This window comes from Corticium candelabrum, chromosome 14, assembly GCF_963422355.1.
Source record: "Corticium candelabrum chromosome 14, ooCorCand1.1, whole genome shotgun sequence".
NCBI classification, from domain to species: Eukaryota; Metazoa; Porifera; class Homoscleromorpha; order Homosclerophorida; family Plakinidae; genus Corticium; species Corticium candelabrum.
The window spans coordinates 1784695-1796131 of record NC_085098.1 but is presented as its reverse complement, the minus strand read 5'-3'; the positions used below and the strand labels follow the sequence as shown (position 1 = coordinate 1796131).

The 11437-nt window shown below is 41.7% G+C and overlaps 5 protein-coding genes across 5 annotated transcripts in view; 3 read left to right on the top strand and 2 right to left on the bottom strand.

Moving 5' to 3' along the window:
• Positions 1-1717, top strand: part of LOC134190061 (protein FRG1-like) — a 5653-nt gene extending 3936 nt beyond the window's left edge. The window contains exons 4-8 of the mRNA XM_062658478.1: positions 283-322; positions 379-456; positions 516-607; positions 1094-1296; positions 1400-1717. Coding sequence (XP_062514462.1) covers positions 283-322; positions 379-456; positions 516-607; positions 1094-1296; positions 1400-1421 — 435 coding nt within the window. The 3' untranslated portion in view covers positions 1422-1717. The remainder of the gene's footprint in view (positions 1-282; positions 323-378; positions 457-515; positions 608-1093; positions 1297-1399) is intronic.
• Positions 1619-2968, bottom strand: LOC134189934 (uncharacterized protein K02A2.6-like). Its single transcript, XM_062658332.1, has one exon. It carries the CDS (start codon positions 2966-2968, stop codon positions 1619-1621), a length of 1350 nt encoding a protein of 449 aa, XP_062514316.1.
• Positions 2969-3706: 738 nt separating this feature from the next.
• On the bottom strand, positions 3707-5827 carry LOC134189933 (uncharacterized protein K02A2.6-like). The gene has a single exon (XM_062658331.1). It carries the CDS (start codon positions 5825-5827, stop codon positions 3707-3709), a length of 2121 nt encoding a protein of 706 aa, XP_062514315.1.
• A 2900-nt stretch (positions 5828-8727) lies between these two features.
• On the top strand, positions 8728-9219 carry LOC134189931 (uncharacterized). Its single transcript, XM_062658328.1, has one exon. It carries the CDS (start codon positions 8740-8742, stop codon positions 9217-9219), a length of 480 nt encoding a protein of 159 aa, XP_062514312.1. The 5' UTR covers positions 8728-8739.
• Positions 9220-9429: 210 nt separating this feature from the next.
• LOC134189930 (uncharacterized) lies at positions 9430-10438 on the top strand. The gene has a single exon (XM_062658327.1). The coding sequence runs from the start codon at positions 9716-9718 to the stop codon at positions 10436-10438; it is 723 nt and encodes a 240-aa protein (XP_062514311.1). The 5' UTR covers positions 9430-9715.
• Positions 10439-11437: the final 999 nt, after the last annotated feature.

Here is an 11437-nt window from a genome sequence, read left to right as displayed (position 1 = left end):
GTAGGTGTGGATGGATGTTACAACAAAAAACGGGAATAGGCAGCTGTTGTACGTGTTTGCAAATCCTGTACGTAGGGATGACTGGCACAGGAACAATGCATGATGCAATTCCAGCTATGGAAAACGGAGAAATTAGCATGAGTCATTTGCTACCAGTCAACATTTTATAAGCGTACAGAGGTCCTAATCCCCTTCCGTAGTGTGAGATTTGTACACTCATGAAAAACTGTTGATAATTTAACAACCCTTAGGTTGTACTGACCATTCTTATCATGTATCTAGGATACAGGAGGATTTACTGTTGGCCCTGCTCATGGTGAAGGTAATGCACAATGTGTGTACACTTACTTTTAATATGTCTGCTGCACTTTCTTAAAGATGAAGGCCCAGAAGTTACAGAAATGTTTTCTGTTGTGAAGATTAGTGAAACACGGTTGGCTCTAAAATCAGGATTTGGTGAGAATCTCTTACAATAACTTTGGCTTAAACTTAAGTATGAATGTTTGTTTTGGAAGGAAAGTATGTGTCTGTCACATCAGCTGGTGAGCTTATTGGAAGAGCAGAAGCTGTGGCACAGAGAGAAACCTGGGAACCAATATTTCAGGATGTATGTGACCATGCAGGAAGGAATTCCTTGAATCTATGTCATATTATATAACTAAATGTACACATGAAGAACACATTTGAAATTGTGTTTCAATTTGTGTACGTAATCATTACATAACGATTACATTATATGTAATGTAATTGCAATATCAACTGCATGAATGGAAGATTAATGCGTTAATTTTATTGATGTTTAAATTGAAACCAGAGTAGTGTTATGTCAGCAGCAATGTGCATAAATTTAACATTTGTGTAGTTTTATCACAACTTGGTGCATTTACTTACACATTAAGGGCGGTTTTAGCACTCAATCCGTCAAAAAACGTGTTTTATATTGTTGGTGATACAAACTACAGAGTCAAAGGAGTTGCAGTGCTTGATGTCACTAAAATACAATTATTAGATTTATACATTTGTCCTCAAATTAATTTCTCAGGATCATCATCATTTCAGTCTCAATGTGTCTCAATGACATGACTGTGTGTAGGGAATGGTTGCTTTCCAAAGTGTCAACCAGCGCTATCTTGTTGCTTCCAAGGACGGAGATTTGGTTGTTGCTAGCATTGAAGTTGTGCCTGAAGCTAAATTTAGAATGCGATGCTTTGGATCACGAGAGCAGAAAAAGGAACGGGCTGAAGATGATGAGGAGGAGTTTGAACAAGATGCCAGAGGATTTGAAGTTGGATATGTGTGAGTATGAACTTTGTTCTTGGGAAACATTGCATTTTTGTCACATTAGGACTTGCATGGGCTGGCTCTGTCAACTGATTATTTGTTGTTTCTTATATGGTAGACAATTCAGACATGATGTGTAGCATAAGACTCAAAGATTGGTAAGAATAAACGTAATTGAACACAAGGAACACAACAAAGAAAACATGTATCCATTAGCCGGCTATCCAAATGACTGAGCTGCCCCGCCTATGAAACCCCGGATGCCACATCGTCTCCCTCCTTTCTACGCAAAACACAAATTTTACAGCACTATGATTATATCAGTTCTATAGCCTCTCTACACTGTCCATTCTCCGTATCTTGTAGGTGGTATCGCCTTTGTAGTACGCTGACTCCTTCTTGGCTGCTCTACTCCTGTGGCAACTTCAGGCGCACTCAACTCGTCTTCAGTATCATTGTCTAAGGACTCAAGCTCTGTGTCACTGCTAAATTGATCCTCTCGTTTGTTGTCTCTATTGCTGCTACCTGCGACGTCTCTAGGCTCTAGATCTGGTTCACCTTGTACTAGCTGCTGGGTTGGTAGTTGATTTGACCGTGGGTGCAGTCTCAAGTAATCCATGTGAACCTTTTGTCTTACTCCCATGTCTGTATACTGTACTGTATAATACCTCTCCCCCAATACTTGTACTACTCTGGCGTTTCTCCACTTTGGCATCTTTGTGTGACGTACCAACACCATATCATATGGTCTAATTGCATTTCTCTCACTCGCTGTTTGGTCGTGACCTCTCTTTTGTTTTGCTTGAGCCTTTTTCACCGTTTCCTTCAAAGTCTTGGTCAACACTGAGGACTTTTGTGGCGGCTTTAGTAAATCTAGCTGACACCGCAGATCCCTATTCATCAGGAGCCTTGCTGGAGAAACATTTGTAGTGCTATGGCTGGTATTTCTGTAGACTGACAAAAAGTCTGTCACTACCTCTTCCAAACTTGCCTTTCCGCTCTCCATGCCTTTCTTGATTGCCCCTTTCAGTGTTTTAACAAAATATTCCGCTTGCCCGTTGCTTTGGGGATGGTAGGGAGGTACTAAGGTATGACGAATACCCTGTTTCTTACAGAAAGTTCTGAATTCTGACGACACGAATTGGGGCCCATTATCTGACACGATTTGCTTTGGAATACCAAACCTTGCGAAGATGCGACGAAGTTGAGTAATGGTTTGGCTCGCTGAAGTCGCTCCCTCAGGTAGCTGTATTACCTCAGGCCATTTTGAGAACGCATTGACCACAACAAACCACATTTTTTTGCAAAATGGTCCGGCAAAATCAATGTGAATTCTTGCCCAAGGGCACTCAGGAAGCTCCCATGGATGTAAGGGTACTTCTGGTGGTCTATCAGCATGCACAGCACAATTTTCACAATTTGGGGCCATACTCTCTATATCTCTATCAATACCTGGCCACCATATGAATCTTCGTGCAAGTTTCTTCATCCTCTCCATACCAACATGTGCTTTGTGCAATTCTGATAGTAACGGCTCCCTTATTGCCTTTGGAACCACTATTCTAGGCTCTTCTGCATGTTTTAGTATGCATCCGTCACACATTGACAACTGATGCTGGCATGCAACAAAATCCAAAAGAGCTTTGGTCTTAACTGTTGAAGGCCAGCCGTCATTGAAGAATTTCATAACTTGTTGAAGAGTGCGATTCTGCTTTGTATATCGTTGTAGTTGATAAAAAAGAATTGGTCCATCTTTGATGAATTGAGATTCAATTGCGGCTATATATCTTCCTGACTGATCTTCGTATTCATTGTCTGTTCAAAATCCTTGTCATGTCCAACTGGGAGACGGGATAGACAGTCTGCATTCCCATGTTCAACTGATTGCCGGTATTGAATTTCATAGTCATACTGTGATAACTGGAGTGCCCAACGAGCACGGCACCCACTTGTTCGGGTAGGAGTTGTCAGTTTGGTAGGATCAAAACTGTCAGTAATGGTCGATGGTCAGTTCTGAGAACAAACTTTCTATCCAGCAGGAAATGTCGAAATTTTCTAGTCCAAAATATTATGGATAGCGCTTCCAATTCTATCTGAGAATAGTTTCGTTCAGCTTTTGTCAAAGACTTTGACGCGTACGCCACTGGATGCTCTTTCCCTTCTGTCACTTGGAACAAACATACTCTCAAGCCTTTTCACTTGCGTCACAGGCTAGCCCCACGGGAAGAGACATATCATATTTTGCCAGTATTGGTAGAGATGTTAACTCTTGTTTCACCCTTTGAAAAGCACTTTCTTGCGTTGATGACCAGTTCCATTTTGTATCTTTCTTCAGCAGTTGATTTAGAGGTAGAGTATGGCTAGACATATGTGGAAAGAATTTTCCAAAATAATTAACCATGCCTAAGAATGATCGTAACTCTGACTAGTCTTTAGGTGCTTTCATCAATTGTATTGCCTTAACTCTTTCATTTGATACTCTGATTCCTGAGCTGTCAATTATATGTCCCAAATATTGCACAGATGGTTGACAGCACGAGCATTTGTCTCTTCTAATACGGAAACCATGTTGCTGTAACTTTTGAAATACTTGGGACAAATTCTGCAAGTGTTCTTGTTCATCTTTTCCTGAGATAAGAATATCATCCATATAGATGCAAATTCCTCTCTCACCATCCAAGACTTTGGCTATTGTTCTCTGGAAAATGGCAGGCACTGAACTGATTCCAAACGGTAATCGTCTATATTTGAACAGTCCTTTGTGCGTGTTAATCACCAGCCACTTTTGACTTTCCTCGTCCACCCGTAACTGGTTGTAAGCATCTTTCAGATCAATCTTGGAGAACATTTTACCCCCAGCTAGGGAACTAAACATTTCTGTTGGTATAGGGATTGGATATTGATCAACTACCATAACCCGATTGAGGGGTTTAAAATCACCGCATATCCTAATATCACCGTTCGGTTTAACAATGCTCACTGTTGGAAAAGCACATAGAGCGATGTTAACTGGTTCTAATACACCGTTTTTCACGTTCCTTTCCAATTCCTTCTCGATCTGTGCCCGAAGATGCATAGGAGGTTGCCGGAATGGAGAAACCTTCATATCCGCCTCTGGTCGCACAGAGATGCCCACAATCTCACTGCAGCAACCCAGTTCATCTGTAAATAATTCTGAGAACTGCTGTAATAGTTTCTCCACTGGTGCTGCAATCTCACTTGATTCTGTCAACATTACACCACCATGGTTTCCCGTAGCTTTAAGATAGTCAATGCACACTGTCGCCATCCCAACCATTTTCACCCAATCCATTTCCAGCAGGTTTGAGTCTTTTCCTTGTCTCACGTAGAATTGAATAGGTGCAACGTTGTTGCAAAGTCTAACCTGACCTGTCATCATGCCCTTAAATCTCATGATTCGACCTGAAGCATTTCGTAGCTGCTCTTTCTCTTTACTTAACTCGGGCTGTCCCAATTTATTCCACTCTATCTCATCGATCAAGGAAACGTCCACTCCTGTATCAACTCTAAAAGTTAAGAAACAGTCATCCACTCGTACCTTCACTTCAAGTTTCCTTAATGTATCACGAACAGTTTCTGCACAGTAAACATTCTTTGTAACAGAGTCAATGCAATAACTTGATTCTTCATCCTCCTGAGACGAGCTTCCTTCTAAATCTACCTTCTGGGAGTTTCGAGCTTGTTGTACCTTCTTTGTTCTCTGAATTACATCTCCTGGTTTAGCAACCCTGCCACGCCTAAATCCCAATGATTTTTCTTGGTTCTTCGCCGTCTTCTTCGTACATTCCCATTGGTAGTGTCCTTCTTCTCCGCATTGAAAACAGACAAACCCTCGTCCGGCCTGGTGACGTTTATTGTAAGGTTTGCCTCTCTTCACATACTTTCTTCCTTGTAGATGACAAACTTTCCCTTGCGATTCTGTCGTTGCCTCACGTGTTGCCATAACACTATCTCTTGCTCCTTCCAACGTCTTAGCCAGGAGAATCACTTTATCCAATGGTTGCGTCAGTAAGTCTTCTTTCTCATACATCTTTTGTAGAATAGAGTCATTATTAAACCCTGTCACAAAAATGTCTCTCAATCTGTCTTCGTATTCTCCTGCCTTGAATGAACAATTTGTTGCGATTCGTTTCAATCCTTTGGTGTACTCCTGTACAGCCTCTTCTTCCCGTTGAATTCGCCTATGTAATTTCACTCGTTCTACAATTGCATTGCACTTACGCTGGAAGAACATCTGAGTCTTCTCAATAAGTTGTTCGACGTCGAAGTCTGTGATTTCCCTTGGCAGTACCGCGTTCTCCAGACGCATACGTATACCTCCATCTAGACATTTCAGAAATAAACATCTGTGAGTGTCTTTGGTGATATTGTAATCTGTAACAGCTTCCAGGTAGAACTTGAACAAATTGGTATTCCAACTCTTGAAACACCGACACGAATCCTGACTCGCGTCTTCCTTGAACGTACCAATTGACCTGGCAAGTCTTTCAAAATCCTTGAATCCAAGAACCGGTTTCGAAGCCATCTGTTCACAGTGCCAATTGTAGCATAAGACTCAAAGATTGGTAAGAATAAATGTAATTGAACACAAGGGACACAACAAAGAAAACATGTATCCGTTAGCCGGCTATCCAAATGACTGAGCTGCCCCGCCTATGAAACCCCGGATGCCACATGATGAATGTACCTCTCTGTCTAGTTGTTCAACTGTTTATGTGGTTATGTTATCTTTACACGTTTTGTGTTTCTTCTCATTTTGCTTTTATCTTGTGCATATGTGTCCTTAACTTGCAGAACAAGGAGCATTTTGCTTTGGTTAATATACTGTATACCTCTATTTGTCTTTCATTACTCTTTTTATTGTTGCAAGTAGTTGTATTTCTTTGATGTTGATGACATGTTTGGTTGGCTGTCTTAGCGACTGATCTCTTTGTATTATGCAACTGCTAAATACAGCTACAGTAGGTTGGATTCTAGTGAATGTGATTGCCACACTAATTTTCAAAATATTGTATATCATATTTGAGCTGTTATAACTGCATCTTGTAATCTCTTGACCAAATGGTTCTGAACTGCTGTCTAATCCATAAATGTACACTGAAATAGCTAACTGTTAACCGCAGCCTTTTGTGTTTCTGATACACTTTCTGATACAATGCAGAAGAACCTAATAGCATTATGTTTTTATACATGTGCATGCAAGTATGCAAAATTCAATGAAATCAAAATGGTGTGCCAAATGATCTAGTGTTCTTGTTTGCAGTCATTCTCAGTTACTAGTAGATGCAGTGCCTGTTCCCAATCCACCTTGATAACGAGTTAGAGTGTGTGGCTAGAGATTCTTAGTTCTCACTTGCTTAAAAATTGATGTAAAGAGGTAGAAGGGTAACCGTGCAGAAATTTGTACTTCCAATATTGACAACTGCAGTCAAACCTTGTTATTCCAACACCAGCTAATTTACAGGGGTCACTGTGTATTTGTTACCGATAATCCAACAGTTGCCTTAGTCCTACAAACCAGTGGGATTAAACATGGTTGGGATAAATGTGGTTGGAATAATGAGGTCTGACTGTATCTTTCAAGTACAGGTGGGTGTAAGTCTTGTTAGAGAGGAAGTTGACTGACTGACTGGCAAGGAAAGATGGGAATATAGTCAGAGCGCTGTGATCAATACGTAGGCAGTAGGTACAGGCAATACAAGCATGATATTTGTCTTCTGGAGTGCATGATTTGGTGCCGTAAGTTTGTAACATCCATTTGTACAGTATTTTACAGATAGACACTGTAGTCTTGCAGCATGCAATACTCAAACGTTGCTTCTGTGTCATGAATAGATACTTGATGTAGACAAGCCTTCTTGTGATTGATTTGTGATTGAAACTGGCTTGCTTTGGTTTACTTAGATGAGACTGGTTGTTAATGGTTGGTTGCCATGATGGGTTTGTGATAGTATTGTGTTTGTTGCGTGTGCGCACATGTTTGCATGCATTCATGCATGCGTGTGTGTGTGTGTGTGTGTGTGTGTGTGTGTGTCTGTCTGTCTGTCTGTCTGTCTGTCTGTCTGTCTGTCTGTCTGTCTGTCTGTCTGTCTGTCTGTTCGTCTGTCCATTCGTTTTTCCATCCGTTTGTGTGTGTGTGCATGTGCGCCCAGAGTTTGAATTGCTCCGTAGTTGCCTACCATTTTCCGATACTCTATGGTTCCATCGCTTATCATTTGTCTATCCTTTGAGTAACTCGCCACACCAGCAAGTGAGAAAAGCATGGCTACAAGACCGGGGCGTTGTAGGATGGCATCACTTGCGACGTCTCTCACTTGTTTACCTGCAGAGAACTTGCAAGTTTCTCGAGGTTGATTTTCTGCACAAGAAACATCGACAAAGTTGCAGAAGAGGATTCCCATTTGGTACTTTGCTTCATGGACTGTTAGGTCGCTTGTTGACGTTGACGGGCCCCAGAAACTGCGTGTGTGAGTGCTAAAACAGCTGTTGTTGAGGAGAGGAAAATAGATCTTGTAGTAAGAGAATTAGACAGATACAATATTAATGTTGGGGCTTTGCAGGAGACATGGTGGTTTGGGAGTGCGGCTTACACGATAAACAGAGCATTGTTTTAACAGCTGGCAGGCCAACTCCAGATGCTAATCAACCACATTGGACATGAAGGTGTTGCACTGGTACTTTCTGGTTCAGCTGTAGATGCCTGGAAATTAGGGGGAGAGCAATGGATAGTTTGCAGTTCAAGATTGGTTAAGGCACTTCTAGTTACAGGCAAGAGAGTATCTGATCGTATCCGCGTTATTTCATGCTATGCACAAACATTTTCTGCATGTGAAGCTGATAAAAGTACATTCTACGATAACCTCCAACAGGCTCTCAATGAAGTGCCATCTAGAGAGCCATACCTAGTATTAGGTGACTTCAATGCACGTGTTGGATCCAGATGCTTGGAATTAGATCAGTGGGATGGCGTACTGGGCCCTCATGGGCTTGATAAGGTAAATGATGCAGGAAAAGATCTGCTCTCTTTTTCTTTCCCTAAATTCAGCAACAATTTGTAACATTTGGTTTCAGAAGCATGACATCTATAAACAAACTTGGCAACATCCTGGGACAAAACAATGGCATTGCATTGATTTTGCAATAACCAGACAAATGGATCAAAAGAGATGTCTGAATGCAACAGTTAGACGAGGCGCAGAATGTGGCTTTGATCACCAACTCCTTCAAATAAAGTTCAAAATGTCAAAAAGGAAGGCTACCCGTAGTTATAGATTAAGAGTATAACACCTGCACAAGTTTGCAGTCTCTAGACTGCGTACAAGTTGAACAGATGACAAAGGTCAAAATTCAGTCAGAGGTGATTTCCAAAATCAGGTTTGTGCTAAACTCAGCCAAGACTGGACAAACACTAAGACTGTGGAAGGAAAATGTTCACTAATGAAATCTGCACTAGTTGAGACAGCCACATCTGTTCTAGGTTATGAACAGAGGAAACACCCTGACTGGTTTAGAGACAACATGGAAGTCCGCGAGCCCTTACTTCAAAAGGGAAACAATTTGTACTTCAAATGGCTTGGTGCAAGCAATGCTTTGGATCATCACATGTATGCAGAAGCTTGTGCAAAGGCATGGTTGGCAGTTCAAACAGCAAAGAACAAATGGTTTGTAGCAATAGCTGAGGAGCCCCAAAAACCAAAGTTTGATGGAAAGATGTGGAAATGCATAACAGAAATGCAGCGTGGTCGTAGTGGCCTTGCTCCAATGAAAACTGCAATAGCTGCAGATGATGATGGTGTTCCATGTGTCACGACCAGTGTACAGAAGCAGCAGTGTAGACACCATTTTACAAAAGTATTGAATTTCATTAGTAGCGTTGACGCTGTCGAATTGGAAAAAATTGAACAGAGACCATATTGATCTGAATTTGATGACCTGCCATCTAGTGAAGATCTGAAATCGGCAGTGAATAGTATAAAATTTTGGGTTGGCAGGATGTTCAGGAATTCTGCCAGAAATGATGAAAGTTGCTTGTGCTGATGACTTTTTCTTGACTCGTTTACTCGATTTAGGTTACTCAGTGTGGAAAGAGAAATCTGTTCCTGAAGATTGGGCAAATGCTGTGTTCGTTCTTATACCAAAGTCAGGCAATCCACAAGCTTTGACAATTGGACAGGCATTGCCCTGCTGGACATGGTTGGAAGAGTTGTAGCCTCCATCATTCGAACAGGATTACAAAATATTGCTGAGGAGGCACTACCAGAATCACAATGTGGTTTCAGAGGCTCAGGGAGCTGCACAGGTATCATTTTCACAGTCCATTAACTTCTTGAAAAGTTGTGGGAACATAACGCAAAATCCTTCTTCAGTTTTGTAGATCTAAAAAAAGGCGTATGACTCTGTTCCACGCTCAGCCATGTGGTTAACATTAAAGAAGCTTGGAATTCCATACCACACCATTGACATCATCAGATCATTCCATGACGGAATGATGGCTCAAGTCAAACTAAATGGAACCTTGCTAGAGCCTATCAGTGTTGATAACGGACTACGGCAAGGCTGTTGCATGGCTCCTGTGCTTTGTAATCTATACGTATGTTTTGTAATGGAATGCTGGAGTACAAGAGTACAGGATCTTAGTGTAGGTGTCATGATCAATTACAAGTATGACACAAAACTATTTCGGAGATACACGTGCAATTCTACTGAAATGCTGCTACCTGACTGTCACTATGCGGATGATGCTGCCCTGCTGTCAACTACTAGATCAGGGGCTATGAGAGCGTTGACTGGATATGTGAAGACAAGTCAAGATTTTGGTTTATCATTGAGCATTTTGAAAACTAAGGTGATGGCTGCAGGTATGGAGGCATGTTCCAAAGATTGCAGTCCCATACATACTGAACATGGTGACATTGAATATGTGCAATATTTCACATATCTTGGATCCACAATTAAAGCTTTAGAGAAATTAGACTTGGATGTTGATTGCAGAATTACGAAAGCATCCAAGACATTTGGAGCTTTACGTAAAGCTGTGTTTGAAGATAAAAATCTGACTACATTGACAAACGCAAAGTATATGATGCTCGTGTGCTCTCTACACTATTATATAGCTCTGAATCGTGGACCCCTTTGAAGAAACGTCTTTAGAATTGAACTCTTTCATAATAGATGTCTTTGGTCGTGCCTTGGAATCTCTATCACAACACAGTGGGAAAATCATATCTCAAATAAAACAATAAGATAAAGATGGGGAGATCCTGACACTATAGCATCAAACTTTAAGACGACGTATGCAATGGTTAGGGCATTTGGCTCAAATGCCCAACCATCAAATTCCCAAGATGTGCTTCTTTGAGTGGTTCTGCCTGGAGTCTAGTCAAGTGTCATCTGGCAATGTTGATTTACAAACTGTTGTCTACCCTGAATGTCTCAGAGGTTCCAGACGAATTAGTGACTTGAAGAGACACAAATTCATTGCTGAAAGAGAAAAACCTATACATGAGCAAAATGGAGCCATTGAAGGCCAGACCTGTAAGAAGTACTTTCGAAGCAAAGGAGGCTATGCCGAACATAAATGCATCGATATGCATGGGAAAACTTTTTTTGTGACTTTGTCTTTGTCCCCACTGAAGGGGTAGCGTGTCCGTTTAGATGGAAGCAATACAGGAGGAGGAGGGGTGTGTGTGTGTGTGTGTGTGTGTGTGTGTGTGTGTGTGTGTGTGTGTGTGTATGTGTGTGTGTGGTGCTGTAGCTCAATTGGTTAGAGAGTGTGTTTGGAGAATGAAAACATCCGGGACCTTGCAGGGTTGCAGGTTCAAGTCACAGTGATGGTGAGCTATGGCATAATTTCCTTAAGCAAGAAACTTACACACAATTGCTTCTCTCAACTCAGGAGTATAAATGAGTACCTCTTCATTGACTGGGGTGGACATGACCGCTGGCTTGGCAGTAACATCATGCAGCAGATGGGTACTTGTGGGCCTTGGTGTTCAGTCCCAAAGCTGCGCCATAGTCAGTGCTCCTGGATGACTCTGGCCAAGCTTCAGGTGGATTGTAGCGCTGGCTCTAAGCCTCCACGTAGCGCATGGAGGCCCTGTCTCTAGAGGCAGGGGGAGCTATCTCCGCAACTAAC